The sequence below is a fragment of the Mesoplodon bidens genome (genome assembly GCF_964165515.1).
Source record: "Mesoplodon bidens genome assembly, chromosome: 17".
In the NCBI taxonomy this organism is placed as follows: Eukaryota; Metazoa; Chordata; class Mammalia; order Artiodactyla; family Ziphiidae; genus Mesoplodon; species Mesoplodon bidens.
In genome coordinates this window covers 15973474-15991720 of record NC_138174.1, presented here as the reverse complement: position 1 = coordinate 15991720, position 18247 = coordinate 15973474, and the positions used below count along the sequence as shown (strand labels likewise).

Below are 18247 nucleotides of genomic sequence, written 5' to 3'. Positions count from 1 at the left end.
CTCTGCAACGGGAGAGGCCACAACAGTGAGAGGCCCGCGTACCGCAAAAAAAAAAAAAAAAAAAAAAAAACAAAACGAAAAGCATAGACTCTCTCCACCTTCTGACAAATGAGGAAATAGTTATACACAGATCACTTGTCTGCAAAAACAGGATGAAACAGTAAGACTTGCTTTCAGATTTTCATCTAGTATTTATATGCCTGTTCAGTGATTTGCAACCACCTGACAAAGTATTGCACCTTGCTGTTTCCTTGCAGACATGTGGCCGTAGTTGTGTGTGTGTGTGTGTGTGTGTGTGTGTGTGTGTGTTTAGGCTAATGTCACTCTTATTTTCCAACTGGAAGGGCAAGATGAAGAAACTGAGAATGGCCATATGGAAGGCTGTAAAAGTGGCGTGTTACCAAGAAGACCAGGAACAAGGGCAACAAGGAATGGAAATCAAGATCAACTTATCTTTGAGAGGGTGCTTAAAGAAAGAAACTCCAAAGTTTACTTTCTAAAAGCCAGTTCAGACAAGCATAATGCTTGAATTGAAATACATGAACTCTCCTGCCAATGGATTAATGATTTCTTGTAGTGTTAGTATTGGATCTCCCTTAGAGATCATCCATCCAATTTCTCATTTACAGGTGAGCCAGCTGAAGCCCAGAGAGGGTCACATGCCTTATCTGCAGCCACCCAGCTGGTATGTAGGAAAATCACCACCAGAACCCAGGTCTTCTGCCTTGGACTGCTGGGTTTTCCCATTATACTGCATTCTCCCTCTGAGAACAGAACTAATGGCATAAATATAATTTGTTCTTAACATGCTGGCTTCTATATCACTAGCCAAGCCTAGTGATGTATCTTCTGTATCACCTAACCAAACCAAGGAGTATAGGAAAAAATACAGGTCTTGCCCTTAAGAAGTTTACTTTTTAAATGATCTGAAAATGAAAACAAAAAACCCCACAAATACACAGAATTAAACTTGTCCTGAGTCTTATAGTCTTTGACTCCTCTCTTCCGGCATCTCCAAACGTCATCTTCATTTTTCGACTCTTCTTTGCCATCTGGTTTACCAAGCAGAAAAAAACCACGTGATTGGCTATCAGAAACTTGTGTGTGTAGTGAAAGCCTCAGGCTTCCTTCCCCAGTTCAAATGACCCTCCAGTCCAACCTTGCTATTAAGGTGGAAGGCAGCTGCAATACTGCAGACAGAGAGGCCCTTCCAGAAGACTCCCTCACCTCTACCAGACCTGCCTCCTTAGCTCCAATTCTGGAACCACAGTGCCAGCCCTTGCACCTGGGAGCATCTGTCTGCCTGGTATTTTCCCAGTGCCGCATGCTGATGCATAACAGCACTGCTTTTGCAGCCGAGACCCACGCAACTTTCCCAAGGCTGCAGGGTTTTTTCTGGGAGCTGCCTTATGCATAGATTGTTAACGGGCAACCCATACAGCGTTGGGGTTCATGTTAAAATCCAGTTTTTAAACATGCTTTTTTCATGGGAACCCTCCTCCATCTCCTTTCTGCCACCTTCTGTACTTACCGGTTTTTGGTTTTTTGGTCTTTTTGGTTTTTCCGTTTTTTAGTGATAAGGAAAGGAAGAAGATCTGTTAAAATAACATAAAATGTTCAGAATAATATTATGACCCCTGTTTCTCTTCATAGTGGGCACTGGTGGTGTACATAAGAGTTTTCTACAGACGGATTGATTCTCTCCCATCTACACCTCAAATAGTCAAGCCAACAAGTGATAGAATAAGTCAGATTGACATCACCCCTTTTCCTCTTCTTTCAGGCCTCTTAGCAGAGAAGTAAATAAGCAATGAAAGTAACCAAAATTCAAGTAGAGAAATAAATGATGACAGAGACTGACTAGTTCACAAGTTGAATTATCAATTTCGGAATCACCTCAAAATCTTTGTTGCTTTGGCTAAAGATCTGATGCTTCAAATATTAAGTGAACTATCATGTTAACAACAAGAGTAACATGAAAGTGAAGGTGAGGAAAAAGAAGAAAATATCTTATTCCCTGAGAGTTTACATGCGCTTCTACATAAGGTTACTTTGTTCACTATCAAAACATAAAGACCGGGGGCTTCCCTGGTGGCGCAGTGGTTGAGAGTCCGCCTGCCGATGCAGGGGACACGGTTTCGTGCCCCAGTCCGGGAGGATCCCGCGTGCCACGGAGCGGCTGGGCCCGTGAGCCATGGCCGCTGAGCCTGCGCGTCCGGAGCCTGTGCTCCGCAAAGGGAGAGGCCACGACGGTGAGAGGCCCGCGTACCGCAAAAAAAAAAAACAAAAAAAAACATAAAGACCTAATACTCAATTTTCACGTGTAGAAAAGCCTCAGAGAGGCTCAAAAAGATTAAGAAACCTTCTCGAGGTCACATGACTGTTACCTGGCAGAACCAGGATTAGAACTCGGGTATTAAAATCTTTGAGCTAGCCCTCTGCACAACTAGATATAGCAGAGCGGAGGTATTTCCCAAAGGTCCCATGGCAGGTTGATGTAAGAAATAGAACTGTTTTCCTTCCCCACTTCAATTGCTGGTCTTTATTTTTGTGAATACTTTACCTAGCCACACCTTTCAGTCTGTCATTTGACCAAGTTTTGGTCACATTTTTCATGCTTCCAAAAAACTAATTCAGGTACTCTTCATTTTAAGAATTTATTCCTGTTGGAGATATTTCCAAGATGTCACCCTATATAGTCCAATGCCGTTCCACCAGGCATTCTCTTCTATCTATTCCTATTCGTGGAAAGAGTGTTGAAAAGCTATTAAGATTATCCTGATTTTCATATTTCCTCATATCATACTAAATGCCAATCACTCTGGCTTTAAGCATTATTATAAACTCTTAGGGTTTTGTTTTTTAATAATATATTCAGTATATTTCAGTAAATTGCCCCCCCCTTTTTTTTGATGCTCATATTGTCCCATCTTTGGCCAGTAAGAGCCACATCATATTGGCTCCTATGTCTTTTTGATACAGCCCCACTAGCCTTTGATAGCATCTTTGCTTTTTTTTTTTTTTTTTTTTTTTTCTTTTTGCGGTATGTGGGCCTCTCACTGCTGTGGCCTCTCCCGTTGTGGAGCACAGGCTCCGGACGCGCAGGCCCAGCGGCCATGGCTCACGGGCCCAGCCGCTCCGCGGCATGTGGGATCCTCCCAGACCGGGGCACGAACCCGTATCCCCTGCATCGGCAGGCGGACTCTCAACCAGTGCGCCACCAGGGAGGCCCGCATCTTTGCTTTTTGACACGACATGTCTTAAGCTTATCTGGTACCTTCCTGTCCCAGTCCTGGAATCGGCCATTTCTCTTAGTGAGGAATAGTATTCAGAGATAGCTAGAAAATATATGTATGTGTATTTTAAAAAAGAAAATAAATGATTAGTTCACATAATATTTCTAATTCAAATTTAACATTATAGCGTTTTTACTTCTTTTTTTTTCTTTTTTGTGGTACGCGGGCCTCTCACTGTTGCGGCGTCTCCCATTGCGGAGCACAGGCTCCGGACACGCAGGCTCAGCGGCCATGGCTCACGGGCCCAGCCGCTCTGCGGTATGTGGGATCTTCCCGGACCGGGGCACGAACCCGCGTCTCCTGCATCGGCAGGCGGACTCTCAACCACTGTGCCACCAGGGGAGCCCCTTTACTTCATTTTTGTACTTGATTCTTTTGGGCTAAAAACCTTTGTTCCTAAACATCAGCATAATTCTTTATTTGCTTTATCCCATGGTATATTTAAGTTGTTTTAAATAGTAATAGCAATATTATAATAGCAAGACTACTGAATAAGATTTTAGATTATTTTTTGCAGCTTTCTTTGTCCTGAGAATATATTCTACCAAGAATGTATAGTCAAAATGCTGTGTTTTAAAGTCACTTGAAATAATTCTTTTAACTCTGTGGTTATATTAGCAAGTTGACAGTAGGTTTATTCACTTTACTTTGTTGTCGATTTAGGGGATTTAAAAAAATTTATGAATATTTTTCACATGTAACATAATTACAAGATTCCATAATGGAAACAATGTAATGAAGGAGAAGTCTCACTACCACCCCTTTCCCCTCAGCTTGTTTCTCACTTTTCCATTGGCAGCCTTTTTTTTTTTTTTTTTTGGTGATACGCGGGCCTCTGACCGCTGTGGCCTCTCCCGCCGCAGAGCACAGGCTCCGGACGTGCAGGCCCAGCAGCCATGGCCCACGGGCCCAGCCACTCCGCGGCATGTGGGATCCTCCCGGACCGGGGCACGAACCCGCGTCCCCTGCATTGGCAGGCGGACTCCCAACCACTGCGCCACCAGGGAAGCCTGGCAGCCATTTTTGATCAATCTTGATTTATCAAAGTGCTTCCTTTTGTAAATATAAGCACACACACACACTTATATTTATGCTTCCCTCTTTCTTATACGAAGGTAGTGTAGCATATAAACTTCCATAAACCTTGGCTTTCCCCCAGACACACTTAATAATATATCCTGGAGGGACTTCCCTGGTGGTCCAGTGGTTAGGACTCGGTGCTTCCAGTGCAGGGGTACAGGTTCGATCCCCTCGGGGAACTAAGATCGCACATGCCGTGGAGTGCAGCCAAAATTTTTTAAAAATAAAAATAAATATAAAGTTAACAGAAGGCTATTAAGGCTGTAACATCTAAGTCTCTATTTAAAATATATTTATATATATATAAAATTATATATCCTGGAAATTACTCCATGTCAAATTTCCCAGCTGTGTAGTATTCTTTTGCATGGATGTATCATAGTTAATAAGTCCTCTTTTGATGGACTTCTGGGTTGTTTTCAAACTTTAGCTCTTACTGTAATACAGAGTGAATAGCTTCAGGCATGTGTCAATTCATATTTTGGCCATTGTGCCTCTGGGGTAGATCTCTACAAGTAGGAACGCTAGGCGTTACCAACCAGGGAAACTCACTAGAGACTCAGGGCCTTGGGTAGTTACTGGAGACTGACTGGTCACACAGGCACCCTCTTCCTGCATGTACCAAAATTCCAGACTCCCATAAGGAGGACTTCCCTGGTGTCCAGTGCTTAAGACTCCGTGCTTCCACTGCAGGGGTCACGGTTTCAATCCCTGGTCAGGGAACTAAGATCCCACATGCTGCGTGGAGTGACCAAAAGAAACAAAACAAACGAACCAGACTCCCAGAAGGAAAGCAGGTGTTTGGCATAAACCATATTGTTTGTACAGTTAAGGCACAGTCAGCCACTTTTGTCTGTTAATGGTGGGAAGCCTCCTGAAATCCAAGTTCCCAGACGCCAGGCCAATCTTATAACAGCAGCCTTTCAAAGGATAGCCTGCTAGGTTAATTTTTTTTTTTTTTTGCAAAGCACCATTGTCATTTCTTGAACTATCCATTCATGTATCTTGCCTGTTTTTTATTAGGTTTGTAATCTTCTTCTGGATTGATCTTTTTATATTAGGTATTCAGGCCTTTGGTGACATCAGTTGCAAATATTTTTTCCAGTTTGTCTTGTGCTTTGCTTATGGCATTTGTTTGTTGTTTGTGTATTTGAGTCGTGGCTTTTTCCACTCCAAGGTTATAAAGGAACTCTCCCATCTAGAACTTATATTTTTCATTTTTTACCTTGGAGTTCATCCTGGTATAAAGTGAAGTACAAATCCTGTTTTATTTTTCCAAATGACTGGTTCAGTTTGTGCCAGCTTTTCTTTTCACCCTTCTTTTCCTTATTCATTTGAAAAGCCACCTTTATCAGATATGTACTAAATTTCTGCCTGCTTTGGGGCCTATTTCTAGACTTTCTTTTCTGTTCCATTGGTCTGTTTGTCTATTTAAGCACCATACTTGCAATTAAAGAGACTTTATAACATGTTTTAATATCTGTTAGGGCTAACCTCCCCCATCACAATACCGTGTTACTCTTATTTTCAGAGTATTCCTGGCTCTTCTTGCTTATTTATTTTTCTATGTGAACTTTAGAATGAACATACCTAACTGTAGGAAAAAAAAACCACATGTTGATACTTTAATAAGGATTATATTAAATTCATAAATTTATATTGTGAAAATTGACATGCTTATCACGTTGAGTCTTATTGTCCAGTAAGTAATGTCTTTCATTTTGTTATGTCCACTTTTTGTGTCTTTCAGCATTATATTCAAGTTCTCCTCCCATGAGATTTGCGCATTTCTTTGACATTTATGCTTTTTCTGGTGTGTGTGTGGAGAGAGGGGGGTAAACCATCCACTCACTTTTGAGAAACGCTCCTTAATGCTTACATGATAGATTTGATGTTGAAACCCGGCATGTGTTTATTGGTGACCACTCAGGCCAAGTAACCATCCTCAAACTGGAGCAAGAAAACTGCACCCTGGTCACAACATTCAGAGGACATACAGGTGGGATTGAAAGCAGACCCTCCATGTGCTGCTCTCACAGTGACCTATCGCCTGCTGCATGTGCTGATGTTCACAAGATGTGCTGTGAAAGCGATGAGGTACAATCTGGGCTTGTGCAAAGGTACACGTGATACGTGTGATTGATTTCAGAATGGTTCAGTAAGATACAATGTCAGAAATGTTCTCCATCAGTCAAACAAAAGAGCAAACAGTCTATTTCAAAAATGGTGGTGATTTGGTTCTTTGTCATGCTACGCCGGAGAAAGCCCTTGTTTGCATATGTTAATGAGACATTGTTTGAGGCTGTGTGGCAACGGCACAGTTGGACAGAAGGACAGCTGCCTCCGTCTGTCCTTGCCATCCTTGGAGCGAGAAGATGGTATGCAAGACAGACTCCTCCTTCCAAGACAAGTGAAATGAAAAATAGATTTGTCGTGGGTAGCTAGCCTACATAAAAAGGTACGAGTTCCTCTTTAACTTTCCTTCCTCTGGGGCTCGTTTCAAGGCCCCCTTTATGTTACTCGTCTGCTCAAGGTCATGTAAGCGAGGTGATAGACTGTATCCACACTTAACCTTTGAAAGACTTGAGTAAATGACGATGACTAATTTTTTACTAGTATTTTTAACGTGTGATGTTGACCCTGGAGAATGAATAACTGCCTGTTTTCCTGGTTCTTAATGGGCTTCTGTGTCTTCTGCAGTTTACCAGCCCATGATTCAGTAGAGAACAAGGTTAATATATGAGTTTAGACGTCATGTAAGAAAAAAAGTAGGTGAATGAGGATGTAAAATGGGGTAGTACCTAGCTCATAAGGGATTTCCTAAAGGGAAAAAGAGCAATGCAATAAAGAGAAAATTGAATCCAGGGGAAAGATTCATAAAAGATCATCTTAATTATCTACACCTGAGGCAGGAAGAGCACATAGAAACCTCCCCTGTGGATAGAACCCGGGTCTTTCCTGATTGGATTTCTCTTTTTAGCCACCTACACTCTGACCAAGCCTGGCCTGGTGGGGACCTGAAACTATCTCACGTCAGGATTGTTTCACTGCTGAGTTCAGTTCCCTAATCCTTGGCTTCCCTTAACTCCACCTGCGCTTGTTCTTGCCCTTGTTGAGGAGTCCTTCCCTTGACCCCTCACTGCCCAGCATCTCTGCCCCATCTTCCCTTCCTCCCCATCACTTCAGCCACACGTTTCCCAGCATTCTTAGTTCAGGCCCCCTTGTTCCTCCTTGTCGGTAAATTTCACCTGTGGTTCAGAGTATCCAGGCCTCTCCTGCGCACTCAGCCGCGGAGTCTGCACTCAGGTTTGGGGCCACAGCACGAGCCTCAGCTCATCGCCCCCAGTGCAGTCGTCGTCATTCCAGTCCAGGCTGAGGAGTTGCCTCACAGCCCCTCACGTAACCCGGCTCTAAGTCCTTCGTACACAGTATGCTCCTTCTCTAGTCCCTCGGCAGCTTTTTCAGACCTTCCCCGCTCTCCCCAAGCCTCCTTCAAAGAAAAACAGAGGTTATCAAGTAGAAGCTGCTTTTTTTTTTTTTTTTTTTTTTTTGCGGTACGCGGGCCTCTCACTGCTGTGGCCTCTCCCGTTGCGGAGCACAGGCTCCGGACGCGCAGGCTCAGCGGCTGTGGCTCACGGGCCCAGCCGCTCCGCGGCATGTGGGATCTTCCCAGACCGGGGCACGAACCCTCGTCCCCTGCATCGGCAGGCGGACTCTCAACCACTGCGCCACCAGGCAAGCCCGGACATGTTTTAAACTCTGTCCTGTTTAACCTCTTGGTAGCATTTTACATTGTGGCCATTCCTTCCTGCTGCGACTGCCCTCGATTGGCTTCTGTAACACATTTCCTCCCGCATTGAAGTCTCTGACTGCTCTTTCTCCTCTCCTTTGGGGTCGTCTTGGTGGGTTCTGCCTGGGACCCTTGTCTCTTCACCTCCTGGGCTCTCCCTGGTTGACCTCTGCCACTACTCCCAGTCACAGAAAGAAAAGGCATAGGGCTTCCCTGGTGGCGCAGTGGTTGAGAATCCGCCTGCCAATGCCAGGGGACACGGGTTCGTGCCCCGGTCCGGGAGGATCCCACATGCCGCGGAGCAACTAGGCCCGTGAGCCACAACTACTGAGCCTGCACGTCTGGAGCTTGTGCTCCGCAACAAGAGAGGTCGCGATAGTGAGGGGCCCGCGCACCGTAATAAAGAGTGGCCCCCGCTTGCCACAACTAGAGAAAGCCCTCGCACAGAAACGAAGACCCAACACAGCCATAATAAATAAATAAATTTAAAATTATATGGGCTTCTAAGAAGACCTCTGCTTAAAAAAAAAAAAAAGAAAGAAAGAGAAAAGGCATAGTCATTGTCCTCAAATTCCTCACAGCCCAGTGAGCGAGACAGAAGCTAAACAGTAATTATAGTGCCTGGGGGCCGGGGTGTGTGGAGGAGCGTCTGGGGCACAGGGGAGCAGCACCAAGCATGTACAAGAACACGGAGCGGGCGCGTTGCTGGGATGGGAGTGGGAGTTGGTCAGGGAAGGTCTCCCCCCGGGATGGGCGGGAGATATGACTTTGACCTAAGATTGTGGCGGAGGAGTAAGTGTTGAGTTCATGAAAGAGAAGTGGGGAGAGCAGGGCAGGCAGAACAAACCAGCGGAATCCAAGGCCTGGGGATTTGCAAAAAGCGTGGCTCTCTTGGGAGCGCCTAGTAACTCTTTTTGGCTGGAACACTGGGTATGGGGGTGGGGGGGGGGGTTGTCAGCCAGAAAGGAAGTGAGATCAGTTCAGATCGCTGAGAGCGTTATCCTGACACCAGGGGAAAACGGTGAAAGAGTTTTAAGCAAAGAAATTAACCTGATCGGATTTAAAAGACTGCCCTGGTCATAGAGTAGAGAGTGTGATGGGAGAGCTAGTAGGAAACTGTCCCTCGCAGCGCGGCTGTGGTGATGGGCGAGCGGGGAGTGGATAGATGAGCGGTAAACTTTTGGAGGCCGTGACAGGCTGGAGAGTTCCCAGGTTTGGTTGAGGCAGAGGTGGCTTTCAGCTCGACCTTCTGGCTCTTTAGGAGTCAGACGCTGCCCAGAGCACCGATAGGAATTCCCCGAGTCCTATACTGCGGCCTCCAGGTCAGGAAAGGGGTAAGTAGCTGCTTCTTACCGCTGTGAGGTGAGCCAGGGGCGGCCCAAGGATGTCATGCCTTCCGGATTAGTTCCAATATAAAATACTACCTGATATTGTATCTTCTCTTTCTGAAAGAATGTAAAACATTTTCACATGATTTCATCGTGAAATATCTTTGAGGAAGACAGGACGTAGCCCAGGAAGGTGGTTATCTAACGCGAAGGCGAATCAATGTAGCAGGTCACCTATCTAATTTGTTATTATTCCTAGACAGTAGTATCTACCCACGTCCAGTCTGGCTACAGCACAGGTCATTCATTTAAAGCTAGAACAAGGGCGTCTGAGAGATTCCACGATGATGCAAACACTGCTGAGCTCTTCCTATGCAGTAAGTCCATCTGGGCCCTGGGAGGTCCCAACTCAGCCAGACACAATTCTGGAGAAAGGGGCTGTGAATGGAGGGTTCGTTTTAACCTCCTGACTCCCTTACCCGCCAAAGACCTTAATTAAGATGAACCTAGATCCATTAAAGAGTGATCTTGGGGATCTAATCACTCCAGATCCAAACTCAACAGCAGACAGGTCTTCAGTATGTGTATGGAGTCAGCCATTCACCCATCACTCTGTTACAGTACAGAAGGTCATATAAAAATGTGAGTTAGTGATGGAATCTGCCTAATAGCCATACCCAGAGGCCAAAACATGGCATTTACTAATCCATGGGGATTTAGAAAACTAATTTTATGTTCTTATGCTCCCTCTGCTGGTTTTATTTCTGGAGCTAAATGCCAAATATCCTAGTTCTTTGATATTTCTGCAGAAATTAGAATATATTTCTGCCAGAATGTCACATGCTGATTTGAACAAAGGGGAAAAATATCAGATTTTGACCACTGGAAACTACTAGTATCAATACAATCTTTTTCTTTTTTCTTCTAAGAATTTTTTTGGTTAGTATGAACATATTGGAAATAGGAGGGCTTGAATGTGAACCTCCCAAAGCATACTCCTTAACGGAAAATTAAATACAGACGTGTTCATTGACTGTTAGGAGAAGTATTGACAGGCACAGTTTAGTGCAAATATGCAAGTTCAGATCATTAAGCTGAAAGCTTAAGTTTTGTTTACGGTGGAGGCTTTCACATCTAACAGATGTGGATTTTCATCAGGAGCCCGTCAGGTCATTGGCTCTCCATGTGACGAGTGCTGCCGCTCACCGGTGAATGCAATCAGCCTAGTCCTTGCCCTGTTCAAATCCCGCTCATGGAATTACAGCAATAATTGGAAATATTATGCGTGTCACAAGTGTTGTGAAGCCCCGAGGCTGCGCGTGGGCTTCTTTGGGAGCAGTTAACAAGAGGGCTTCTTGTCCACAGAGTTAAAGGGGGGCTTCTAAGAAAGTGGTGTTTAAACAACACCTTAAGAAGACTGGGGAGTTACCCAGGTGGTGGGAACATTGCAGACCCCGGATGTATGAAGCAGGTTTGAAGCCTGCAGCGGATAAGTGTGAATGGAGTCCAGTGGCCTGTGTGGAGAGCCAGGGGTGAGGGATACAGGTTGACGCCCCAGGCAACGTGAAGAACTTCGGATGGACGTTGTTCTCAGGCAGTGGGAAGCCAGTGGTGGAGCTGAGGCAGGGTGGTAACCTGCTTTCCGTTGTAACGAGTCGTGGTAGCAGCGGGTGGTGGATTGAGTGGGGACGAGGGTGGATGTGAGGAGGCCTTTTAGAAGGAAGCTACTGCCGGAGTCCCTGGCAAAGGGGACTGCTGTCTGGACCGGGAGAACAGCGGCGGGTGCGGAGAGTAGAGGAGGGGTTCAGGCTGTGTTTAGGAGCTGAGTCAGCAGCGCTTGAGGATTGGCTGCAGCAGGAGTGGCTTCCACGTTTCTGTCTGGAACATTTGGGTGGACGGTGATGCCATTTACTGAAAGTGGGCACGGCAGAAGTAACAGCAGGTTTGCGAGAGAATGTCGTGGTGCTTTAAACTGAACACGACCAAGAGGCCCCCTTGAGGAGGCGGCAAGAAGTCAGCTGGATGTCCTGCTGTGGGTCTCGGAGGAGGGTGTAGCCTAGAGACGGAGCACGTTCACCTTTCCAGAAGCACTCATCACTTCAACCTGGAGCAAAATGCAGTAACTGAAAGGTTACATACTCTATTCAAGAGGCTCCGTGGTCTGAGGACTTCCTTGGCTGCCTCTCCTCTGGCCGCATTTTGCCTGCACACCCTCACCCTGCACGTGTGGTGGGATGTGCGTGGTGAGATACCAGGTCCCACTGGTAGAGACAGGGCCAGCAGTTTCCAGCCCTGACTTTGTGACCCTCCACCTAGTCTTTAGCTTTTGCAAGATATGTTGTAAAAGTCTCCAAAAATTAGCTCACTGAGCATTTGGTAACATGTATGAAATTTCTAAAAATGTTTATACTCTGATCCGGTTCCACGGTTGGGAAACTCTTCTAGCTAAATCAGAAATGTGAATGAAGTTTTATGTATAAAAAGGTTCATCCTAGCAAAACGTATAATAGTTGAAAGTTAAACAGCCTAACAGTAAGTGAAATAAGGTACATCCATGCTTTGGGATATTATGCAGCCATTAAAAATTCCATTTATGAGAGTATAAAATAGTATAGATAAAACCTTGACTTTTAAGAATGAATTCATTTATGTTAAAAGTTATTCTGTCGGTTATATTGTGGAGGGCCAAGGCAGGGAGAAGCATATAATGAAACCATGAGGGAGAGCTCTGGAGCGGAAAGCTGAAGTGAAGGACAACAAAATGGAATAAATTGATTTTTGTCCATTAAAATATCATAGGGCTTCCCTGGTGGCGCAGTGGTTGAGAGTCCGCCTGCCGATGCAGGGGCACGGGTTCGTGCCCCGGTCCGGGAAGATCCCACATGCCGTGGAGCAGCTGGGCCCGTGAGCCATGGCCGCTGAGCCTGCGCGTCCGGAGCCTGTGCTCCGCGACGGGAGAGGCCACAACAGTGAGAGGCCCGCGCACCACAAAAAAAAAAAAAAAAAAAAAAAAAAATCATTGACCCCAGAAACCCACAACCGTCGCAGCCCTGGCTCTCATTCTCCATCCTGGTTATGGGTCATGCAGGGTGAGGAGGATGGCCTGGGTGTAGACGGAGACGGGGGAGCATTGTGTCTGCACTGCTCCGCGACCTGGGCTCGCTGAGGTGGTGCACTCGCTGCCGCCAGAGGCGTCGGGGGGGAAAGGGCTCTGCTGCTCATCAGGAAGCTGACAGGCAGCAGTCGCCGCAGGAGGAAGAGGCTCCCCGCCCCATCCCTCTGGGCCCCTCTGGGTCTGCCAGAGCCTCTGTTGTGACGGCTTATTGCTCTCCTTTATCGTCCTCCCGTGCTTCTTTGCCATTCAATTAACGGGCCAGGAGAGTAAACATACACTGAGCACCTCTGGTGCACCCAGCTCTGTGCACTGTGCTTGAATACAAAGATGTGGAGCCTAAAGTCTACAGTGGGGACAGATTTATAATCCAGCAAAGTTGGATCCAGTGAGTGATGGTGACATTTAGAGACATGGGCAGAGGTGGGAGCCTCACCTAGATTGGGGGTGTTGGAGGGAAGGCTTCCTGCAGGAGAGGGCACGTGAGCTGCACCTTGAAGAGGGAGAAGAAGTTACCTGGGGGATAAAAGGTAGGTCTTGGCACTCCAGGCAGAGGGAGCAACCCCGTCTTGTGAGAGAATGGCTCCACCAAACACAATGTGCGTGTCCCTCTCGTTCCCAGAACTAACATTGTATATTTGTGTTGGTGTAGAGTCCGAGTCTTATTTGTTTTGAATATATCCATGGAGCTTAGCACAGTGCCTGCCATATAGAAGATGCTCAGTACCTGCTTGTTGAACTGATTTGAAATGAATGCTGTGATTTACAATTTATAAGCCAGCCTCCAATAGAGACCCCGTTGTTAGGTCATTTACATAGAACTGGGATGGGACCACAGGGCGATTTTTTTGCCTCCCCAGTCCCATCCTGTTTCCTGTCTTGCAGCTTTTTCTTCCATCCTTCCCACTCTTCCTGAAGCCTGTGGTGTAACAGTCTGAGCCCTGGAAGAGTCTGATGAATATGCCCTGGCTTGCTTTAACCTGAGCCTCAGAAGTCTCTGTTCTCTCTTCCTGACTCTGTGTTACCGAGAGCTCTCCTTCTCAGCTCGGGCTCCTTGCAGCCTGATGTGATGTGCAAAAACTAGAGGTGGACCTTGTTTCTAAAGCTTCAGTTGATCTTATGATGGTTGAGATAGCATGAGAACGCGCTGGTCACTGCCTTAGGCTGACTCAACAAAAAACAGTGTCACAGAGATGGTCCAGATGAGGCCTCCTGCACTATAATCATACCTCACGTTTATTGAGTGTTCCCCATGTACTAGGCCCTGTTCCATGTGCTTATATATATTCACTCATTTAATCTTATAAGTTTGTTTATTTTTAATTTTTTTATTTTTGGCTGCACAGGGTATTTGTTTTTCTCTTTTTGGCTGCGTTTGGTCTCCGTTGCTGCATTCGGGCTTTCTTTAGTTGTGACGAGCAGGGGCTACTCTTCGTTGCAGTGCATGGGCTTCTCATTGCGGTGGCTTCTCTTGTTGCGGGGCACGGGCTCTAGGCGTGCGGGCTTCAGTAGTCGTGGCTTGCAGGCTCAGTAGTTGTGGCGCACGGGCTTAGTTGCTCTGCGGCATGTGGGATCTTCCCGGACCAGGGCTCGAACCCCTGTCCCCTGCATTGGCAGGCGGATTCTTAACCACTGCGCCACCAGGGAAGCCCCACTCATTTAATCTTAACAAAACTATTATCATCCCTCTTTTATGGATGAGACTTCTGAGGCTCAAAGTCTTAAATAACTTGCTCAAGGTCGTATACCTAATAAGGGTAGAGCTGTCACTTGAGCCTAGAATCTGGTTCCAGAGCCTTTGCACTTCTGATACCGTATATCAACTTCCCATTTCTTTATCATAAACCATCCTTATCCCATAGTCACCAACAAACGCCAGAGGGCCTGCTTCTCGTGGTGCAGTGCTGGTAGATGATGGTGTGTATTAGTTTGGAGGAGCTGAATGGTGTCTATCACTTGGCACATAGAAAACCCTATTTAAGGATTTCCATGTTTATTTGGACAGGATGAACAGCTCATCCAATTAAGTCTTTAAAGTTAAATAAGTCTTCCTAACCATTCTTTTTACCAGTGCCCACCATTATTTAAATCTAACACGATGTTTTAAAGAACTTGAGCCACCCATTTTACATGTTGTCTTAGTCCATTCTGGCTGCCATAACAGAATACCATAGACTGGGTGGCTTATAAACAACAGACATTTATTTATCACAGGTCTGGAGTCTGGGAAGTCCAAGATCAAAGCACTGGCAGATTCAGTGTCTGGTGAGAACCCACTTCCTGGTTTCTATATGGCTGTCTTCTTGCTATAACGTCACATAGCAGAGTGGGTGAGGGAGCTCTCTGGGGTCTCTTTCTTTTTCTTTTTTTTTTTTTTTTTTACATCTTTATTGGAGTATAATTTCTTAACAATGGTGTGTTAGTTTCTGCTTTATAACAAATTTAATCAGTTATACATATACATATGTTCCCATATCCCCTCCCTTTTGCGTCTCCCTCCCACCCTCCCTACCCCACCCCTCCAGGTGGTCACAAAGCACCGAGCTGATCTCCCTGTGCTATGCGGCTGCTTCCCACTAGCTATCTACCTTACGTTTGGTAGTGTATATATGTCCATGCCTCTCTTTCGCTTTGTCATAGCTTACCCTTCCCCCTCCCCATATCCTCAAGTCCATTCTCTAGTAGGGCTGTGTCTTTATTCCTGTCTTTGGGGTCTCTTTCATAAGGGCACTAATTCCATTCATGAGGTCTCTGCCCCTGTGACCTAATCACCTCCAAATATTGAATATGAATATGAATTGGGGGGGGGGACACAAACACATGTTAAATAGGGGAAATCATATATTTGTCATCTTTCTCTTTTCTATCCCCCTAATCCTTAACCAGTCAAGCAAGACCATCTCCAAAGCTTCTCCTTGAGATGAGCATTCCCTGACTTAACAGGTATGAGTAGTGGAATAGATGAAGACCAGCACATAGACAACACTGGTCAGCCAGGAAAAGAGATGTCATGTGCCTGTTTCATGTCCTAAGAACAGGCAAAGGACAGTCATTCATGTACTTCCCCCTTCGTTCAATCATTTGCTTATTGAATGCCTACTGTAAGCCAGGCAGAATTCTAGATCCTGGGGATCCTGTGGGAAAAAGCCAAAGCCCTGGCCCTCCTAGAACTTATATTCTGTTGGGACAGTAGGCAATGCTCTGAAGAGAAATGCCATAAGGAGGAAAGTGGTAAGAGTAGTCAAGGGAGGTCTCTGAGGAGGTGGCATTTGTGAGGGAACAAGCCAGTGATAATCTAGGGGAAGAAAGTCACAGGCAGAGGCAACAAAATGCAGAGACCCAGAAGTAGGAATAAACCTGGCCTGTTCTAGGAACTGTGGGAAGTCCAGCTGACTGAAGCAGAGCTAGTAAGGTGGGGAGGAGGGAGAGGGAAGCCCCTATAGTGGCAGAAGCCAGATCACACAGGGCCTGGAGAGAACTGTGGGCTTTACTCTGAATGGGATGGGAAACCACAGGAGCGATTTAAGCAAGGGGTGTCATCATCTGCTTTGTGTTCTTCAGTGATCACTCTGGTGGAGAATAGACAACAGGGACGGGAGTGGATGCAGGAAACGTCGTATGAGGCTAGTTTAATAATTTCAGGGTTTAAAGAAGGTGCAAAATAGTGCTGAGAGTCCCGTCCATCCTTCACCCCTATTCCCCACATGTTAACATCTTTGAACATTACAGTACAAATATCAAAAATCAGGAAATTTTAATACAACACTGCTCGTTAATCCGCAGACGTTAGTCATATTTCTCTGGTTATCACACTAATATCCTTTTTCTGGTTCAGAATCCAACCCACGACTACACCCCGCGTTTGGTGATAACGTCTCCTTAGTTCCCTTAACCTGGAACAGTTCTTCAGTCTTTCTGTGCTTTCATGACCTGGACATTCTTTTTTTAAAGATTTTTTTTTGATGTGGACCATTTTTAAAGTCTTTATTGAATATGTTACAATATTGCTTCTGTTTTATGTTTTGGTTTTTTGGCCCCGGGGGCATGTGGGATCTTAGCTCCCTGACCAGGGATCGAACCTTTGCCCCCTGCATTGGAAGGGGAAGTCTCAAACACTGGACCGCCTGGGAAGTCCCAACCTTGACATTTTTGAGTACTAGCCTGACTGTCGTTCCCCTGTAGAAAGTCTCTCCGTGTGAGTTTGTCTGATGCTTCCTTATGGTTAAATTTTTATAAGAATAAAACAAAAGTGACGATATGCCTTCTCAGTGCATCATATCAGAAGGCACATGATACTGATTTGTCCTCTTACTGGTGATGCTAACTTTGATCGCTTGGTTAAGATGGTGTCTGCCAGGTTTCTCCATTGTAATCACCCTTTGTAATACATCAGTATGTTGTGAGGAAATACTTTGAAACGTTGAAACTATGTAAATATTCCGTTTCTTATATATCTGACAAACTAACTAGAGTACTATATTTGTATACAAATCTTTTTATATTTGGCCTTATTACCATTTTTCATGGTTAATTTTGTCAATTCTTCCCCTAACCCCCTTCAGTGAGGTTGTACCACTTATTTGTAATATGGCTAGGTTCACTTGTTTCTGTTCATATTCCATTTTGGGTTCTCCATTCCCCCTCCCCCTCAGCAACACACACACACACACACACGCACGCGCGCACACACACACACACACACACACCTAGTTTTTATTTTTACTTGTTTTTGAGTATGTGAAATATTAATATGATTCCAAAACTCAAAACCAAACCAAAAAAACACAATAAAAAGTGTCTCTCCTTCATCGCTTCTCCATTCCCATTCCCCAGCCTCTCCCACACACCTGCTGTAGTTAACAAATCTCAGTAATTTCTCATCTACCCTTTTTTCTTAGATGAGAGGTAGCATAATGTAGATATTCTTTTGCACTTTGCCTTTTTCCCTTTATGGTGTATCCTGGAAATCATGTCATAGCCATCCAGCAGGTCTTCTCCATTCTTTTTCATAGCTGCATAGTACTCTGTGAATGTACCATAGTTTGTTCGCCCACTCTCTTATGTGAGCGTTTAAGTTGTTCCCAATGTTTTGCTATTTCAAACCATGCTGAGATGAATAGAGTGTGTATTTTGGTGTATTTGATGGGAGCAGGGACAGTATCTTCAAGATAAATTCCTGGAAGTGAGAGAGCTGGATTGAGAGCTAAGTGCATATGTAGTTTTGTTGGATATGGCCTTCCCCATGTTACTGGTTTGCATTCTCATCGACAATGTATGAGAGTGCTTTTCTCCCCCAGAGCCTTTACAACAAAATGTGTGTCATACTTTTTAATTTTCTAGGCAAGAATTTTAACTGTGGCTCATACAAGGATGGTAGCAGTGGAGATGGTGAGAAGTGCTTAGATTTCAGATACATTTTGAGGGAAAAACCAATTCAGAGTTTATAGTGGGTTGCTTTGGAGGCTAATGTAACAGTTTTCCAACCAGCGTTCTCTCTAATTCTGTTTAAGTATTAGGCATCAATATTAACAGTCTAAACTGATAACTTCTTTTCACTTGTCTGACATTTTTGAAGCTTTGGGTGACTCTCACCTTCCTCTTGGACCAGCCTTATTATAATATTCTAGTGATTCTATGGCAT

At 45.2% G+C, this 18247-nt stretch overlaps 1 protein-coding gene across 1 annotated transcript in view; it reads left to right on the top strand.

Annotated features, from left to right (window-relative positions):
* WDFY2 (WD repeat and FYVE domain containing 2) overlaps positions 1-18247 on the top strand; it is a 170586-nt gene that overhangs the window by 121787 nt on the left and 30552 nt on the right. The window contains exon 6 of the mRNA XM_081214880.1: positions 6263-6375. Coding sequence (XP_081071006.1) covers positions 6263-6375 — 113 coding nt within the window. The remainder of the gene's footprint in view (positions 1-6262; positions 6376-18247) is intronic.